Source organism: Brassica napus, chromosome C4, assembly GCF_020379485.1.
Source record: "Brassica napus cultivar Da-Ae chromosome C4, Da-Ae, whole genome shotgun sequence".
In the NCBI taxonomy this organism is placed as follows: domain Eukaryota; kingdom Viridiplantae; phylum Streptophyta; class Magnoliopsida; order Brassicales; family Brassicaceae; genus Brassica; species Brassica napus.
The window spans coordinates 61,585,533-61,603,713 of NC_063447.1; the positions used below are offsets into that span (position 1 = coordinate 61,585,533).

At 35.9% G+C, this 18,181-nt stretch overlaps 5 protein-coding genes and 1 long non-coding RNA gene across 7 annotated transcripts; 3 read left to right on the forward strand and 3 right to left on the reverse strand.

The window, feature by feature from the left end:
- Window positions 1–1,923: 1,923 nt before the first annotated feature.
- Window positions 1,924–4,026, reverse strand: LOC106391813 (outer envelope pore protein 37, chloroplastic). The gene is made up of 6 exons (XM_048755267.1): window positions 3,520–4,026; window positions 3,223–3,309; window positions 2,947–3,135; window positions 2,724–2,818; window positions 2,515–2,635; window positions 1,924–2,289 (listed from the first exon to the last, which is right to left on the reverse strand). The coding sequence occupies exons 1-6, from the start codon at window positions 3,925–3,927 to the stop codon at window positions 2,158–2,160; spliced, it is 1,032 nt and encodes a 343-aa protein (XP_048611224.1). The 5' UTR covers window positions 3,928–4,026; the 3' UTR covers window positions 1,924–2,157.
- A 1,346-nt stretch (window positions 4,027–5,372) lies between these two features.
- Window positions 5,373–6,783, reverse strand: LOC125585709. Its single transcript, XR_007322698.1, has 2 exons — window positions 6,078–6,783; window positions 5,373–5,987 (listed from the first exon to the last, which is right to left on the reverse strand). It is a non-coding gene; the product is annotated as an uncharacterized LOC125585709 (long non-coding RNA).
- A 376-nt stretch (window positions 6,784–7,159) lies between these two features.
- On the reverse strand, window positions 7,160–9,107 carry LOC106391812 (4-hydroxy-tetrahydrodipicolinate reductase 1, chloroplastic). The gene is made up of 8 exons (XM_013832526.3): window positions 8,952–9,107; window positions 8,664–8,874; window positions 8,359–8,596; window positions 8,075–8,283; window positions 7,904–8,005; window positions 7,713–7,822; window positions 7,547–7,634; window positions 7,160–7,457 (listed from the first exon to the last, which is right to left on the reverse strand). The coding sequence occupies exons 1-8, from the start codon at window positions 8,966–8,968 to the stop codon at window positions 7,389–7,391; spliced, it is 1,044 nt and encodes a 347-aa protein (XP_013687980.2). The 5' UTR covers window positions 8,969–9,107; the 3' UTR covers window positions 7,160–7,388.
- A 448-nt stretch (window positions 9,108–9,555) lies between these two features.
- On the forward strand, window positions 9,556–11,281 carry LOC111215186 (6,7-dimethyl-8-ribityllumazine synthase, chloroplastic). Its single transcript, XM_022718537.2, has 8 exons — window positions 9,556–9,792; window positions 9,863–9,969; window positions 10,054–10,149; window positions 10,229–10,324; window positions 10,422–10,500; window positions 10,731–10,777; window positions 10,880–10,939; window positions 11,052–11,281. The coding sequence occupies exons 1-8, from the start codon at window positions 9,639–9,641 to the stop codon at window positions 11,088–11,090; spliced, it is 678 nt and encodes a 225-aa protein (XP_022574258.1). The 5' UTR covers window positions 9,556–9,638; the 3' UTR covers window positions 11,091–11,281.
- A 121-nt stretch (window positions 11,282–11,402) lies between these two features.
- LOC111215185 lies at window positions 11,403–13,675 on the forward strand. Of its 2 annotated transcripts, none has more exons than XM_022718535.2 (3): window positions 11,403–11,540; window positions 12,454–13,388; window positions 13,486–13,675. In XM_022718535.2, the coding sequence occupies exons 2-3, from the start codon at window positions 12,456–12,458 to the stop codon at window positions 13,489–13,491; spliced, it is 939 nt and encodes a 312-aa protein (XP_022574256.1). In that variant the 5' UTR covers window positions 11,403–11,540; window positions 12,454–12,455; the 3' UTR covers window positions 13,492–13,675. The 2 variants fall into 2 exon arrangements, with proteins under 2 accessions (XP_022574256.1, XP_048611226.1); XM_048755269.1 differs by having other exon boundaries at window positions 11,512–11,614.
- A 186-nt stretch (window positions 13,676–13,861) lies between these two features.
- Window positions 13,862–17,618, forward strand: LOC106394183 (60S ribosomal protein L2, mitochondrial-like). The gene is made up of 2 exons (XM_022718538.2): window positions 13,862–14,284; window positions 14,681–17,618. The coding sequence occupies exons 1-2, from the start codon at window positions 14,188–14,190 to the stop codon at window positions 15,220–15,222; spliced, it is 639 nt and encodes a 212-aa protein (XP_022574259.2). The 5' UTR covers window positions 13,862–14,187; the 3' UTR covers window positions 15,223–17,618.
- The last annotated feature ends 563 nt before the right edge of the window (window positions 17,619–18,181 follow it).

Consider the following 18,181-nt stretch of genomic DNA (forward strand, 5'->3'; position numbering starts at 1 on the left):
TGGATTTCAATCTAGTTTCATATGTAAATTATATCAACATAAATCAAATATGTTACCTAGGATTGTATAATCATTTATATTAATAATAATATCAACAATCACTATAAGTAAATGATTATAGTCATCATAACTTTTATCCCAAAAACCATTGTCAAAAAACACATAGTTTTCTTAACCAATACTTTTTCATTTTACCATTTTTTTGAAATTGAACACAGAAGGATCAAACCTTAACGATTTATTTGATCAAAAACCTAGTTAGTTACTAACCTTCATGATAATGTCATCACTTTTGGGACACTTAGAAACATATATCCTCCAACATGCTCAATTCGTGCACTGTTTAGGACTAAAAAAAATCTATCGATCAAATCTTTGATCTAAAAAACAAAAATCTAAAAGTCTTTTATCAGATGGATCAGGTAATCATTTGTTATTGAGTTTAATTTTAGTGTAGAAATCAAATGATACTATGTTGAATTTATAAATACATTATTGAAAATTTAAGAAAATATATTCAAATACATCATGAATCAATTGAAATGAAGCAAGTTTGTATAAACTGAAATCAATTCTATTACTTAAAATAAATGAGATTTTGAAATTTTTGATTCAATTTACAATTTAAAGATGCATGATTTATCTAAAATTTCAAATAATTTTCAAAGTATTTAGAAAATCAAGTATGGTATCATTTTATTTCCGTAACAGAATTGAAATCTATTTTCATTTTAAGAAGATTCTAATTTGAAATTTAATTTCAAATTTTAAGAAAATAATTATAAGAATATAAGAAATTAAAATACCTAAACACACATCTATATCACCACAAAGATCACTAATACACGATGGGAGTAGCATTTTCTACAATTATTGATATGAATAAAGTAGATTATGTTATTTCATGTGAGTCAATAAGAGATAAATTAAACACACTTATGAATTATCAAAAGAAAATATCATGTTTATGTTTATATTTTTTGAATTTGACAAGCTTCACATCACAATTATTATAGTTAACGTTCTAATTTGTTATATGTTCTTTTTATATTTTCCATTAGATCAGTTTGGCTAGCTACGATATATTCCTTTTATCAGATGAGTTTTGGTTTATAAATCTGAAGGTGTAAGGTCAGATTTAGATTGAACTATTTACACATAAAAGTAAATTCAAATCCATTCAAAACAATCCAGGTCAAATTGATTGTAAAATTTCATCATACATGAATAACAACGAGATTTGAAATATTGTATTTAAATATTTAATTGAATTAACCATGAATATAAAATTATTTTAATGAAAAGATTATAAATACAAGAACCAATAACATTTCAGTTTAAAATCTTTTAATAGAGATACTTTACATACAATAACCAATAACACTCGATTTCAAAATTAGAATTAAACTCAGTCTTTAAATAAGATTGGATTTTAAAACCTAGAGAATTAGTTTCAAATTCACTATCCAACAACACCCCCAAATAAAAAATATGATAAATTTTTAATCTAATAGAGTTGATTTTAAAATGTACTAGATTTGAACCCGCACGTATGTGCGGATATATGTTTGTTTTTAAAATAACATTTAAAATATAAAATAAGTTATAAAGATATATATTTAATATCAATTTTTACGGATATAATTTTATGATAATTTCAAAAAGAATTGGGATATACTATTCAATTTTGAAATTAGTTACTTAAATATATATAAAGTTTGGTGTAGACTAAATATGATAAACAAAATAATTGCATAATGGAAATGTATTTGGCTTTTTTAAAGAATGTTATTGTTTAGATGTATATAATGTTTCTGTTAGAAAATATCATATATGCATAAATTTAGGATAATTAGTTTAGTTTTTAATTAATGGTCTAACATAGATTTTTGTATGGTAGATAAAAAATAGGACTCTAAATTCAACGAATAACACCTCTTACTTTGAAATTTATAACCGGATGGAGTATAATTTCACACGTGTCAAAGATGTTTCTCTGTTCCAAGAAATGAAACATTTAGTGAAGGAAGACAATTTTGCAGATTTGAAAAGAAGGTTTACACTAATCTTTATTACAGTGGTTTCACAACAGTATTACAGAGAGAGTATGCAAAAGTGTAAATGAGACTCTGTGATTCTAGATTTTTCTTTTCTCATTCAAATGTCCCATCTTTTCTTGACTCGGAACATCAAGACTGAGGTTTTGATGTCATCTTGTGGGACTTGAAGCATGAACTGCACTTTCATCTTCATTGGTGTCGTTTTCACTTTCCCAGCTTCATCCCCCACCTGTTGCAATAACCAAACACAACAAACTCAAAGGCTCATCACAAGAGCAAAGGGTAGTGTCTTTAGCTATACTATTACCCCTATTGTAAAGTAACCACAGACTCATCAGATGCTATGTCACATTAATTAGAATGCTAATACTATGACTCGGTTTGGAGATGAGTGAAAAGGTGTTTCACAGATAATAGATGATAGAAAAGAAAACGGTAAGTTTGGTGGTTTTACCCAGAGAGATGCCCAGCCAAGGCGTACTTCAGAGTCATAGCCAGCTTTGAACTTGTAGTCTTTGCCATACGTGCGTTTGTACACTGCACTCCACATGTTTGAATCAAACTTGTACCAATAGCTGCATGCATAGCAAGTCACTATATTATATACTTCCACATAGCCAATGCATTTAGCAGATAAGATGGTTCTACAAATAGGCCACTAACCTCAACTTATCAGAAGGGCTAAACCGGCGCTTGAATGCAAATGAGGCAGCGTTGGAAGGAAGGGAGATGGTTGGGATGAAAGACAATGCATCATCCTGTATGAAACAAAAAACAAGTAAAGCTTTGTTGTCACATCCAAAAGATAGTTAAGTAAGGATATTCTACAAGTCATTTGCATACTAAAACATAAAGCAAAGAACAAAATTTTGTAAAAGTCCAAAACCTTATAAGCATATCTCAGCCTCAACTCTTCATCTGTGTACAAAGCAGAACAAACACCATCCATAACTTGACGTTTGAGGATCCCATTAACAGATAACATTCTCTTATTCTTCCTCTCCTCTTCCTCCTCCTCCTCTTCTCTCTCTTGTATCGAAACTTCACCTAGTGGGAATTTAAGAGTCGCTCTTGGCTACAGGAAGAAAAAAAAAAACCATCAAGCATTACATAAAGCATCTAAAATGCACACACACACCAAATGGAAGAGAATGGTACTCACGTAACCAATAGGGACAGGCGATGAAAGCTCGAGAGAGTAGCCAGGCTCAGCCAGATTCGCCTCCATAGCAACCTCTCCTTGTTGTGCCTACAACAACGCAATCAAGAACTGAACTTAACGACCCTACAAGCCTAATCCTAAGCTGTACAAAACGCTGAGTTTCAAAGCACATAAAATGTTCTGTTCCATAACCAATTTAGCTCAAAAAGTATTGTTTTTTATTCCTTATCTACTCTCAATTCAACCAAACCAATGATAACGAGCAAAGAAACAGAGGAAATATTCAATCTTTGTTACATTAACGTTATGAAGAGCTCGGAGCTGAAGGCGAGGGGTCACGTCGACAGTGCTCTTGATGAAAGTGTTCTTCTCCTCGACGTCATAGAGAACAGAGAGGTACTTGGAAGTGAGAGAGAGCTGAGGCTGAGTGACCTCGCGCTGGGAGTTGTTCTGAAACGACAGCTTGAGCTTCGCGAGGTTGTCGAAAAGCTTGCAAGAGACTTTGTTCAAGAAGAGGAGACTGTCGCTGTCGAATTCGGAAGTCACGCGGAGCTTCGGTCTGTTCAAAGAGGTGAGAAAGGGGAAGAGGGAGGAGCGTGTCGGTGGAGGCGGTGGTTCCGAGGCTGTTGATTGAAGGGTAGGTGGAGGAGGAGGAGGAGGTGGGGAAGTGGAAAGGCTGGGGCTTTGAGAAGATTGATCCGCCATTGAAAAGTGGGGGTTTGGGGGAGAATCTATCGCTAAAGTCGAAACACGAGATTCATATACTAGAGAGAGACGGTTCTTGTTTTTCTTTGTAAATGTTTTTCTGAAATTTCAGAATTTTTGCGATTTAAATTTATAAATATTTTAAAAATAAAAATGAAACCCATTCATATAAACAGTGAGTTATATTTAATATTGCAGTTTTTGCAGATTATTTTATCCTATTAAAAATGAAAAACAGTTATCAACAACATCTCAACTTAATTTCCATATAAAAATATTATAACAATTTTAAATTTTTAACCAAAACAAAACATAATTACTTTATTTTAATGCTAAATTATTAAAAAATTGAAATCAATGTGAGATGTATTAATTAAACAGATTATTATATTTTGATTCTCCAATATAATTGTATCTATATTATTTTTAATTTTATTGTATAGATACCAAATCCCATTAAATCTCAAGACAACTCTAGAATTTCGTTATGACCGTCTGGATCATGGAATAACGAAGCAGCCGGAGAAGAGTGATAAAAGCCTGACCATTGCTATGTGAGGAGGAAGAAGAGAGGACAAGAAGAATCAAGTTAAAGGAAGCTGAGCTGGACGAATGAAGCTTGATGATTGGTTAATGAAAAGTCAGTAAGACTTGAGCGGAGTATGAATAGAAGTTGTTGCATTCAGTTAGAACTTAAGAGGTAGCTTTGTAATTGGATTGAGTCTATTGACATGAGGAGATACTCGACTGGGTTAGGCCAGCGACTCTCATTGATTCATTTTACAAAGACTAATCGGTTAGTACATTTCTTCATGGCAACGCATCAACTTCCAAAAATGCATTCTTCAACACTTTTATTCTTTCTCTCAACAAATTTTTATCCTATTTTTCATATATATTTTTTTGGAGTTTCGCTCTACTTGCTTTGGCTACTTTATCATGTGTTATATACATTGAGTTAAATGTGTTATGCTAAGAAGAATTCAAGCTTCGTTATCACTTTATATTTGACTTGTAGCATGTGTTATTTATACATTGAGTTAAATGTCTTATTCTAAGATTCTTCCTTGTAGATGAAAGTGCTGTGAAGGAAACTGCATTGAGTTATTCTGTTTTGTTTGGGTGAAGCAAAACAGTAGTGAATTGAAAAATAAGAATGTGTCCTGACTCAGGCATCAGAATATGCGATACACTCGAAACGGTCAAACAAAAGGAACTCTGCATTCTGCTATTTATTCACCACACATTCAGTTCTTGAAACATGTTTGTCTAGTTCCGCTCCACCAAATATAAAAAAGCAAACGAACACAAGAAGAAAGCTATAACAAGCAAAAGAATCAAAGGAAACAATTTTGTAAATAGGCAAAGTACACAAAAGAATTTAATTTAGGCAGATCAAACATGAAAGCAAAAAAAAAAAAAACATTGATTTTTAGGAAAACACGAGAGGGAAAACGTTTTATTACGAGATTAATAATGAAAAACTCAGTGATCATAAGTGTCAACCAAAAAAACATATACAATCGCTAAACATCATTTATTACGAGATTGATTTTTCACAAACGAGACGGAATCTCGAATGACCGGATGCAACGCTTAATTTGTTTTCACAAATTACACATAATTTTTCATTATCAATCAAATAATATAGATTTTACCCTCAAAAATAAAACTTGAAAATAGGAGAAGTGGAAAAAAAACTTTATTACGATATTGATTAAGAGAACTAAATGATCAAAAATGTAAAGACAAAAAAAAAATATACAATCTCTAACTATCAATTAAGACCGGATGTAACATTTAATTTTTTTTTTCACAAATTATACATTAAGTTTTCAATATCAGTAAAGTAATATAGAATTTTCCACCTAAAATTTTTGAAAGTTTTTATTTTAAAAAAATTGTGAAAAAAATGTTATGACAAAAAAAAAATAGGTTAGCAAAGAAGACCATACCTTGCAAATCAGTTTCGGATGGAGAAAGACAGCGACCCTGACGTCAATGACATGGCCAGACGAAATGGATAGATCCAATTTTATCAGTGATCCAATATTGGCAACCTACAACAAGGCATGACATTTTATCATCACGTTTTTTGACAATAATAGAAAGAATCAGACAGTAGTTCAAAAAAAAGGAAAGAATCAGACATCGACGGTCGTCCTGAAAATGCAATCAACTGCTTTCGGATAGGAAGCCCCAACTCAACTCCCCGAATCCAGAAGAAAGCTGAGCAGACCATACGAGGAGGGAGACACGAGTACCGTCGGTAACGATCGAGACTGAATCCACCACCACCACCTCACACAACCAACAAGACCGGAACCGGACCTCAAGCGGGAGGGAGACCAGGCAGTGAAACATCACCCACAACCAAAACCACCGAAACAAGATTTGAAATAACTCCCCCGAGAGGCAAACCACGAACCCAAGAAGAAGAAGAATGAAAGCCCCATACAGAACGAGATCAAGGAAAAGCCATTAACTAGAACATCTCTCACTCACACTGAAGATATTACACGACAAGTAGCTTCTTTAGTTCTCTCTCTTTCTCTAGTTGTTGTTGTTGTTGTTGTTGGACTATTTGCCTTCTGTGAACCAGACTATTTATAGCAAATAAACAAAAAAAAAAGTAAATGAAAATAGCAAAATCTACCTGTTGCCTCACACAACCCAATAAAATACTAACGTTGTAAAAAGATAAATATTTTTATTTTGCTTTCCAAGATAATTTATTGTTTTTTATTCACTGTAAAAAATTTGAAAGCAAAATCTACTCGTTGCCTCACACAACCCAATAAAATACTAACCGTTGTAAAAAGATAAATATTTTTATTTTGCTTTCCAAGATAATTTATTGTTTTTTATTCACTATAAAAAATTTGAAAGCAAAATCTACCCGTTGCCTCACACATTCCAATCAAATAGTAACGGTTGTAAGAAGATAAATATTTTTATTTTGCTTTAGTGAAACAAAAATGTTGTAGGTTGTCGTTAAATTCTTTTACAAAGACAATAGGGAATATGAAAAAGTTAATACGGTGATTGTGCTATAAATAGAGGTCGTGGTCAAACTTAATATGGTGTTGTGTTATAAGAAAGAGCTAGACATAGAGATGCAATCTTGTAATCTCTCTATTGTTGTTCTTAAGAGACACTTTTCTTTAGAGTGAATAAAGACAAGTTTTGATATCCGATTCAATCCAAGTTTAAGCACTAAGAAAAGGTTCAATGATTCAAAAAGGAGAGTAAATAACCTTGATGGTAAAGAGGTTAACATGAACAATACTACGGAAAGTTCTTAAATAGACCAAAAAGAGCTACAGAGCACCAGTTATGTAGTTGCAAACAACCCTAGTAGTTTCAAAAGCCGGTCTGAAAGGCAGCAGAACAAGTGGGAACCGAACATCTCTAACTTTCAGCTCTTCTAGAACCACACCATGTGGACAAAACTTGGAAGCTCAACGCATGTTTCCCTCTCTCAGAACATCGATCATGTTGTAGATTCTCTGGTCTGCTTTCAACCGAATCTTCATTTCACAAAAAGTGTCGAAACAACAATAAGCATATTTTAGACAAAGGTGGGAGACTAATAAGATAGCTGAGTAATCTACAGAACCTTTTTGGCAAGGAAAAGCACCGCGTCAACAGTACCCTCAGCGTATATTGATCTGCCACAGACATTATGCTGGAACTCAAAGGAGACACTACAAAGAAAAGTGAGCTCGTCATGGAACATACACACTTTCACAATAGAGATCAAAGTTATATAATGATGTCTTTACGTTTCATCAGGTGATGTCAAGTGATAGAGATGGAAAGCGTGACCAGAGACATGCTCTTCCGGAACCCCAACCATCTCAACTTGCTGCTTAGGATCCCTAATCAATTGTATCTAACCACACACACACAAAAAAAAAAGTTGTATACAAAGAAAACTCATATTCAGAGATCAAACGAGCCACAAGCAATGAACCTGATCCATGTCGTAAGACACTCCTAGTTCCTGGAAGCAAGAGATAACAGCCTTTGCTGTTCCGGACGCATCCAACTTGCTAGCTTGATGAGACTCCATCACCTACACATATACACATTGGCTGTTAAATTAAAACGTAGCAAGAAGAAGCAATATAAAAAAAATGTATACCTCCAAGGAATAACCAGAAAAGGCTCCTGGAAACTGCTCAGCCATTATCTCCATAGCCGCAAGAAACGCAACAACCTGTTTACCCATCTGTGGGGAGATCACAGCATAGATCTTCGCTTTTTCAACACTCTCATACAGTTTCTCCCTGTCTCCACCAGTTGTTCCCATTACAAAAGGAACACCCACTCTGCTATACAGCTCCGCATTATCTAACATTACATCACTCAATCAGAACCAGTTTTTTTTTTCAAGAATGAGAGAGAGGTTCTAAAGTAGTAGTTAACCATTGACTGCAGTGGGGATGGTGTAGTCGACAACAATGAGCTCAGGATGCTTCTGAAACACTGAGGAAAGAACCTCTTCTCTCTCTGTAGGACCGTGCACGGTGATCTCTTTCCCACACACCTCAACGGTCTGCCCAGCCTCGGAAGCAGATCCAAAGGAAGTGGGAACTATGTTTACTCCTGCAGTGTCTGCCGCTTTGATTACAGCTTTCCCCATTTTGCCAGTACATCCATTCACCTGTAAGTGTAAGAGACAATGTAACCGAACAATAACCAAAACCATAAGACAGTTAATGTAATACTACCATGATGGATATGCCATTTCCAGGCAAAACAGACTTCACGGCTCCCTCCTCCGTCGCCGTCATTGATAAAACCGCCGGAAGACGACGTTTCGCATTGCCGAGAAAGCTAACACGGGTTTTAACTAAAGTTTGGTTCTTTATAGAAGCAAATGCGAGACGAGGGTTTACTGAGGGATGAAGGAAGACGCTTGGAGTCGGAGACGACACTAGCCTGTGATCAATACAACGTTTTATGTCAATAGATTCCTTTTTAAAGAGTTAAAAATCAAAAGAGTCGAAAATGGTTACCAGTTCGTCGTAGCCATATCCTATTGTATTCTCCCAAAAGACGAAATTTTTGTTCTTTTTTATGCGGCAGACAGAAAAAAAGTTAAAGTCTTTCACTTTTGTCTGAAAGTTCCGACCGGCGAGAGAGTGAGACTTAGGGCTTAGTTTTGTGACCCCTTCTTATCAAAACCGAAAATCTCTAAACCAAACCAATGGATTCAGTAAACAAACCGGAATTTATTTAATAGCTAAACCGACGATAAGTTGCTCATCAAAAGAAATCTCTAACCAAACCATTGGCTTCGGTATATAAACCGGAATTTTATTGAATAGCTAAACCAAGGATAGTTTATCCTTTCTCACCAAACCGGAAATCTCTAAACCAAACCATTGGATTCAGTAAATAAACCGGAATTTTATTAAATAGCTAAACCAAGGATAGTTTATCCCCTTCGCATCAAACTGGAATTCTCTTAACCAAACCATTGGATTCACTATTAAACCGGAGTCTATCAAATAGCTAAACCGAGGATAGTTCAATTCAAGAAAATAAATGAACCGACGATAGTTTATCCCCTTCTCATAAAACCGGAAATCTTTAAACCAAACCATTGGATTCAGTAATAAACCGGAATTAATTAAATAGCTAAACCAAATGATAAGAACGATCTTTCCAAGCACACTCTCACTATCTCAAGAGAAGGAAAAATGAAGTCGTTAGCTTCGCCGCCATCCCTCCGCCTAACTCCGACGACACGCCATCATCTCCCTTCGCGTCAATCGTCTTCAGCCTGTTACCCTCACGTTGTCTCTTCTTTAATCAAATCCAATAATAGCTTATCGTTCTCCTCAGCCGCATCTGGTATATGCTTTACCTTCTCACACTGTCTCCTTAAAGGTCAATACTTTAAGATGTTAAGATCTTGTGTTAGGTTTCGCATCACCACTCGCTGTAGAGAAGGAGCTGCGCCTAGAGACGTCTGCTGTTCGCCACGTCACTGGGTCGCTTATCAGAGGAGAAGGTCTTAGATTCGCCATCGTGAGCTCTCTTTCCTTTCGGTTTAAAGTCTTCACCTTTACAAGGATCTGTTGAGTGCTGATAGATTTGTTTTTAATCGTCAAGGTTGTTGCTCGTTTCAATGAGGTTGTGACGAAGTTGCTATTGGAAGGAGCTATCGAGACTTTCAAGAAGTACTCTGTTAGAGAGGAAGACATCGAGGTATCTAATCATAATGATAAAAGATGGGAGCTTTGCATCCTTGTGAAGCCTAAGCTAGTGAAAGTCTTTTTTCAATCAGGTTATATGGGTTCCTGGAAGCTTTGAGATTGGTGTTGTTGCGCAAAAGCTTGGGAAGTCAGGAAAGTTTCATGCCGTTTTATGTATCGGTGCTGTGGTATGATTGTTTGTGCTTAGAAAGTACTTTGCTTTGTGTTGCTGACATGTGTTTATAGAGTTGGATTTTGATCTTTGAGTCCTTTGTTGTGTGTTAGATAAGAGGAGATACTACTCATTATGATGCTGTTGCCAATTCTGCTGCATCTGGTGTACTTTCTGCTGGCATAAACTCAGGTTTATCTCTATCATCATTTGCGTCATATGCATTTTTTTTTAAACACATGTATGTAACAGAGAAAGATTTTACTTTTTTACACTTCCAAACTCAATCCCCACACCATTAATTAGTTACTTGATAATTTTGTTATGGGCTGTTGAGTCAGTTTTGTCAATGTCATCTTATCTTGCATTTAGTTTAGCTTTGCAGTAGTAGATGTAAACGCTTCAAATTCCCAATTTTGCAGGTGTTCCATGCATATTTGGTGTACTGACATGCGAGGACATGGATCAGGTTAGCTTCTAGTATTATGCAAAGCAAGAATTGATAGCTGATTTATCATATAATATGATAAACATTGAATTATTTGATTTTGTGGTTAAACTGAAACTACAGGCTCTGAATCGATCTGGTGGCAAAGCTGGGAACAAAGGAGCTGAAACTGCTTTGACGGCAGTAAGTATCAATTATGATCAATCCTTTGCAAATTATCATGTTATCAACCATTTGAGTTCTTGTATCTTATGCAAAGTCCCTTGAATGTTCTCTCCTTCTGTTCTTTCCGCAGCTCGAGATGGCGTCCTTGTTTGAGCACCACCTGAAATAGCTAGCTCCTCGTTCCATGGATGAACTTGTTTGGTTACAATCCAATCTCCGACACTTGCACCTGAAAAGATTTGTCAAAATGTTTTCTTTTATTACCTCAGTGAAAAATATTTAAACGCGTTTTTTTTTTTTTTGTAAGCTTCATGTCTTGTTTTTGAATCGTGTGTAATAATAATAAATAGTTCCTCTGGATTTTAGGGGACGAGTGGGCTACTCAGTACCAATCGAAAATTATGATACTCATTGCGATAATATCTTGAAATCTAGGTGTCTAAATGCAATTGAATACACTTTAGAAAAGCCGATGGCCCAATAGTGACTTTACACGTAGTTTTGTCGGCAAGGCAAATGACGCGTCAACATTTATTACTAGTTGATATAGTTCAACGGATGAGCCTTATTACACAAACTCCAATCATTCTGTGACTCGCATTCATCCAACGCTCTCTAGGTAAAGATCCATATCCATTTCTGATCGTTATCTGTTCTTGCGTTGATTCTTATCTGTATCTGATCTAGAAGAAGGTGATGATTAGATCAAGTTTTGCTGATTCTGACTTTATTCTTACCGATCTGATTGACCTTTCGCTTGATCTAACGCTATGATCTGTTAGATCGTGTTCATTATTGATGTACTTCAAAAACATGCAATGTATGTTCTTGTGCTATGGGATTATAAAGTGTTGTCACGGTCTCATAGACTTTTATCATCTAATTGATGAGATCTACTGTGTTGCGAGTTCTTTTGGTAGATAGTCTTTTCCTTTCTCATTTCTATATGTTGTGACTGTGTCCTAATCTGAAAATTTGAGATCATAAATATACTTTTGATTATTTTCATAATTTAGGGACCTAAACCTATGTAAAAAAAAATGTCAAAAAAAATTAAGAGATCAAAGCCAGTAGTTCGTTAGGTTTGACCCAAATCTGGTCCTGCTTGTTCTTGCTCTTTATCTGACTTGTGTGAATGAAACATATGATGTAGCCAGGACCGGATTTTGGTCAAGCCCAATGATATACTGATCTTGATCTCTAAAATTTTGGACATTTAATTTTTCTTTTTTTATATAGACGTAGGCACACAAATTATGAAAAAAAGTTTTATAAAAATTCTTTTAAAAAATGTCCCAAATTCTCAGATCATGTCATGTCATGGATGTAGTATAGTCTTATATAGACGTAGGCACACAAATTATGGGGAAACGTTTTATAAAAATTCTTAAAAAAAATGTCCCAAATTCTCAGATCATGTCATGTCATGTCATGGATGTAGTAGTATAGACTTTAATAACTGGTGAAAGCTGTTTGGTTTGACGTTTTTTTGTTTGTTGTTGTAATGATGTCCCCTTGCTTCTTCTTCTCAGCTATGTCTACATCCGAGAACAAAGTTGAGATAGTCGACAGAGGCCACAAGGAGGAGGAAGAAAAAGAAGAAGGCGAAGGAGGCTTCCTCGACAAGGTCAAAGACTTCATCCACGACATCGGCGAAAAGATCGAAGGCACCATCGGCTTCGGCAAACCAACGGCCGACGTCTCCGCCATCCACATCCCCAAGATCAACCTCGAGAGAGCAGACATCGTCGTGGACGTCCTCGTCAAGAACCCCAACCCAGTCCCCATCCCTCTCATCGACATCGACTACCTCGTCGAGAGCGACGGGCGAAAACTCGTCTCGGGCCTCATCCCCGACGCAGGAACCCTCAAGGCCCACGGGGAAGAGACCGTCAAGATCCCCCTGTCGTTGATCTACGACGACATCAACAGCACTTACAACGACATCAACCCCGGGATGATCATACCTTACAGGATCAAAGTCGACCTCATCGTCGACGTGCCCGTCCTAGGGAGGCTGACGCTTCCCTTGGAGAAGCGCGGTGAGATCCCTATCCCCAAGAAGCCTAACGTCGACGTGGAGAAGATTAAGTTCCAGAAGTTTTCTTTGGAGGAGACCGTGGCGATTTTGCACGTGAGGCTTGAGAACATGAATGACTTCGACTTGGGGCTGAACGACTTGGACTGCGAGGTCTGGCTGTGCGACGTGAGTATTGGGAAAGCTGAGATATCGGATTCTATTAAGCTTGATAAGAACGGGAGCGGGTTGGTTAATGTGCCGATGACGTTTAAGCCGAAGGACTTTGGGTCTGCGCTTTGGGATATGATACGTGGGAAAGGGACGGGGTATACTATTAAAGGGAATGTGGATGTTGATACGCCGTTTGGTGCTATGAAGTTGCCTATTATTAAGGAAGGTGGTGAGACTCGTTTGAAGAAGGAAGATGATGATGATGATGATGATGAGGTTGGTATATGTTCTTCTTGTCTTTTTACTTATAAGATTGAACATTGTGTTGTATGATTGTTTTGGCTCATGGAACTATGTTTGTTTTCTTTTTCAGGAGTAAGGGAAAGAGCTCAAGAGAGTGAGTGTGTGTTGAGTACTGAATCTTCCATCTTTAAGAATAATGTTTTTAAGTTAAAAACTGAGGACTTGTTTGGTGTGTGCTTTTGATTACTGTTGGATCAGACTTATGAGTAGTGATGTCTTTTTTATTGGACTTCTCTATATCAATGTGGTCCGGTTGATTATGTTTTCTAGCCAAATCATACCGATTTATACCAAACAAAAATGAAATCATCTCTAAATTTTGAATCAAACTAACCAAAATAATTGAACTAACCGGATTTGATTTGAATTTATCCGGTTTGATTCAGTTTGGTAATCGGTTAGTTCAATTTTTAAACCAAAATGTTTTGATGTACCAAACTAGCCTTATTGAAACTGGACTAATTGTAATTTGGCAAAGCCTAGATGCATGAACATAAATAAATTGTCCCCATGACCTCAACTAAAATGATGTTTTCAAATCTCAAATGATTCAGTTTCTATAATACAAGAAATTAACCATAATTACAAAAACCGGATTGTATTTCTGAGTCACGGTCGGACCGGACGATCTGAACCGGTTTTGGTAAATTGATAGGCTTCCCTCATGGTTTAAGAAACCGAACCCTTTTTAGTTCCTCACTTCCTTTTATTCGATCAGGGCTAGAGATCGCAAAAACCCTATATTTTCACTGTTTTTGAGAAGATCACTCCAATGTCGGCCATTGTGGCGCTATGCAGAGCTCGAGCTTCGTCTTCTTATTCTTTATTCAACAGTGTTGTTCGTCCAGCATTTCGCAGTTTCTCCACAGGTACTAGTTATAACTCTTGACAACAAATACAGACGCATGGAATTATATTAAAAGGCTCTTGAACCTGAGTATGTGATCTGTAGTTTCTAACTATATGTTTCTTATTACTAATGTTGAGAAAATGATTATGTCAGGGAGTTTATTGTCTTCTGTTCCATTTCTTTGGTGGTTATTATATGATGCAAGGTTATATATCAAATTCTTGGATCAGGCTCTTTTATTATTTTTGGTTAAGGAGATCCTTCATTTTCATATATTATTGGTATATGTTAGTCCTGAGTTTTCATCTAGCTTTTGTGTTATAATCCACTGTCTTTTTTAGGTGCACTTCTTTGTGACAAGTCACTTCTAGGCCTCTAAGGTTTGTTGGTATTTTTGAATGTTTTGCCGATGTAGTACAGAACAAAACATTGGTGGCAGAGATGAAAGAAAAGATGCTCCACATGGACATGAACTCAATGATAGGAAGCTCCATGCCACTAGGTATGATGCGCATAGGAACAATCATCAACAACATCGAGATGAATCCAAAACAAGGCGCGAAGCTAGTCCGAGCTGCAGGAACAAACGGCAAGATCCTTAAGGAGCCATCTTCAGGGAAGTGTTTGATAAAGCTTCCATCAGGGGACACAAGGTGGATCAACTCCAGTTTCCGTGCTACGATTGGTGAAGTGTCAAACCTGTCTCACGGAGTGAAGAAGAAGCTGAGGAAAGCAGGAGAGAGTAGGTGGCTGGGGATAAGACCAAAAGTGAGAGGCCTGGCGAAGAGTCCTTGTGATCATCCACACGGTGGTGGTGAAGGGAAAAGCAAAAGTAGTGGAAGCAGAGGAAGGACGTCGGTAACCCCGTGGGGGAAACCGTGCAAAGGTGGTTACAAGTCAGCTAGTGTCAAAAAGAAGATGAAGAGATTGGCGGCTAGAGAAGCCAAGATGATGTGATGTGATGAAGATGGTTGGAACGTTGCTACTTGTCTTTTTGTTCTTTGAATTGAAATAAAACGTTTTGAACGTGCGCCACGTTTTTAATAAACGCGTTTTAACGTATTAAATGAGTTGCTGTTGTGCTAATCGTCTGCGCCGAACTTTAGAAGTTGTTTATTTATTATACGCTTCTGTGAAGTAAGAGACTGTAGCAGTAGGAGGAGGTTGAATCGAGGAAAGGGATCAAAGACAAAAGAAATAATAATTAAAAATGGAGATTAGAGGAGTCAAAAGGTTGGAACAATGCACTGAATCAATCCCCACGATAAAAACATTCAAAACATATGTCTTCTTTGACTTGTATTACTTTTAAATATTTCAGACTCGGGAAAAAATAATTTGTGTTAGAATGAACTAATGAAATGATATTAGTCACTTTAAAATATTATTAGGTTAAGAGATTAGTAGTTGGTATTAATAAAAACACTACACATTTGACTACATATTGCTTTAATACTTGTGTAATACATACTTTTAGTAAGTTTTCTCTTGGTGGGTATAAATAAGTAATAATAGAGAAATATCCTAAGATATCATTTTTTAAATTTTTGTCACAAAAATAGTTTTCAACGAAAAAAATGACCAAAATAAATTTTATTAAAGGGTAAAAATGTATTTTTATCCTAGGGTTAACTAATCTAGACTTAGGATTTAGAGTCAAGGGGTGAAAGTTTGGGATATGGTTTCAAATTTAAATAAACAAAAAATAAATATTAAAATTTTCAAAATAAAAAAGGTTATTTTGGTCATTTTCTTTCTTGAGAGTTATTTTTGTGACAAAAACTTAAAAATGATTATTTGAGAGAATTGTCATAAGTAATATTACATAGATATTTTCGGTAAAATAATTACATGAAAGTAATTTAGATGGCTTTTGTTGTATAAAACAAGATGGCTCTTCTGAAACTCAAGAAAGTCAATTTGACATTTTCCTTGGTCTACAGTCAAAACAGCCTACTATTTGAAAAAAAAACTTTAAGGGTGTTTTGAAAGAAAAAGATAAAAACATGAATGGTATTAGAAGGGGTAATCATGAAGGGAGGAACACACATAATTTGAAGAGTATGAGATTCTAAACACACAAGAGAGCAGCCACCATGCTTGCAGTCTCGAGTCCTACTCCTCCATATTTATTCATAATTTCATCTTCATTCTTATCTTATGTACATTTATCCCTTTTTATTTTTCTACTAACTGTTTTATTTTTGGTTTTTCATTTTTGGCATATAGACACAAGAAAAATGTAGTGGTATACAAAAAGGGTCGTTAATTCTAGAAATTTTATAATGACTGAAGTTAGTAAAATTTGTTTTAAGGAAAAATTAGAAGCAGATATTTTTTTTTTTTGACTAAAGGCTTAGAAGCAGATAATGGTATGCTATTCTTTTTCTTTGGAAGGTGATGTCACAAATAAAACAAGAATGGTAGTAGATTTTAGAAGGGGCAGCAGTGAAGGAAGAAGCACACAGAATTTGAGGAGCATGAGATTGTAAACACACAACAGAGTAGCTTTCAAGCGTGGCTGGTTACTCTCAATCGACTCCCAACGAGAGACAGAATGATTTCATGGGGGCTGTCTGTCCCTCCCACTTGTCTGCTTTGCAATCTTGGGGATGAATCTAGGGATCATCTCTTCTTCTCATGTTCTTTCTCATGGGAGCTCTGGTCTCATCATGCACAACGGATCGAAATCACTCCTACACCAGACTGGCGCCTCACACTTCTTCATATGCAAGCTCTTCCAGGGCCTACTTGGCGCAGGAAATTGCAGTTACTGGTATGGCAATATGTGATCTATTCTCTATGGCAAGAGCGGAACGGGCGTCTTCATCGAAGGACTTCAAAAACTGTGGCAACAATATCGAAAATCCTGGACAGAGCAATCAGAAACAAGATCCAATCTTTCAGAGATTCAAATCCGGCGGCAGCCTCTACCATGATCCAGTTCTGGTTTGCCACCGATGTTTCCTCTTCCTCCGCTCCTTCGATTACTCTCCAATATCAAACACTCCGGATATAACTTTCAACTCTTCTCTTTGGGTTTATTGAATTTATCTTTGATGTGGGTTAGGAGTTTATCTCTGATGTAATAGGGCTTAGCCCAACAAACTAAGGCCATTAGCTGGCTTGTTTTCTTTTTTTCTCATGCTTTAAATAGAAGAACATTTTCAAAAAAAAAAAAAAAAAACAGAGTAGCCACCGTGCTTGCCATCTCGGGTCGTACTCCATATTTATTCATCATTTCATTTTTATTCTTATTTCTACTAGTCCTTTAAGTTATTTATTTTACTAATGCTTTATTTAGAACAAAACTTAGGTTCATCCTTATTATGAATGGTTAAATTCACACACTTTTCATAACTAACCAAAATACCTTGTATGAATAGTTTAAGAAAACAATAAAATTAAAAATTAAATAGCTGGAAAAAAAACAACACCGACATTAATTAGCGCCGTCTGCAAAATTCTAAATTCTAAAAACCTAAACTCTAAAACCATAAACCCTAAATCCAAAACACTACACCATAAACCCCAATCCTAATATCTAAACCCTAAATCTTAAATCCTAAACCCTAAATCTTAAACCCTAAACCCAAACTCTACACTATAAACCCTAAACCCTAAAACCTAAACCCAAAACTCTAAACCATAAACCCTAAATCCTAAAATCTAAACCTTAAATCCTAAACCCTAAACGCAAAACTTTAAATCTTAAACTCAAACCCTAAATCATAAACCCTAAATCCTAAACCCTAGACCCCAAACTTTAAATCTTAAACCCAAACCCTAAATCATAAACCCTAAACCCAAATGAGTTTACGGTTTAGAAGTTTGGGTTTAGGGTTTAGGATTTGAAATTTTGGGGTTAGAGTTTAGGATTTGAGTTTAGGGTTTAGGATTTAGGATTTAGGGTTTA

Bases quoted from the DNA above. Each gene is read 5' to 3' on its own strand.
- LOC106391813 (XM_048755267.1), bottom strand. From the start codon at position 3,927: ATGGCGGATCAATCTTCTCAAAGCCCCAGCCTTTCCACTTCCCCACCT. The intron at 3,310-3,519 runs GTAACAAAGATT...GCGTTGTTGTAG, and splicing joins GAGCTCTTCATAACGTTAAT to GCACAACAAGGAGAGGTTGC. The intron at 2,636-2,723 runs GTTAGTGGCCTA...CTATGCATGCAG, and splicing joins AGCCCTTCTGATAAGTTGAG to CTATTGGTACAAGTTTGATT.
- LOC106391812 (XM_013832526.3), bottom strand. The intron at 8,284-8,358 runs GTTAACTACTAC...ATGTAATGTTAG, and splicing joins CATCCCCACTGCAGTCAATG to ATAATGCGGAGCTGTATAGC. The intron at 7,458-7,546 runs GTTCTGTAGATT...TGTGAAATGAAG, and splicing joins TGCTTTTCCTTGCCAAAAAG to ATTCGGTTGAAAGCAGACCA.
- LOC111215186 (XM_022718537.2), top strand. From the start codon at position 9,639: ATGAAGTCGTTAGCTTCGCCGCCATCCCTCCGCCTAACTCCGACGACA. The intron at 9,793-9,862 runs GTATATGCTTTA...ATCTTGTGTTAG, and splicing joins GTTCTCCTCAGCCGCATCTG to GTTTCGCATCACCACTCGCT. The intron at 10,325-10,421 runs GTATGATTGTTT...GTTGTGTGTTAG, and splicing joins TTTTATGTATCGGTGCTGTG to ATAAGAGGAGATACTACTCA.
- LOC111215185 (XM_022718535.2), top strand. From the start codon at position 12,456: ATGTCTACATCCGAGAACAAAGTTGAGATAGTCGACAGAGGCCACAAG.
- LOC106394183 (XM_022718538.2), top strand. From the start codon at position 14,188: ATGTCGGCCATTGTGGCGCTATGCAGAGCTCGAGCTTCGTCTTCTTAT. The intron at 14,285-14,680 runs GTACTAGTTATA...TTGCCGATGTAG, and splicing joins ATTTCGCAGTTTCTCCACAG to TACAGAACAAAACATTGGTG.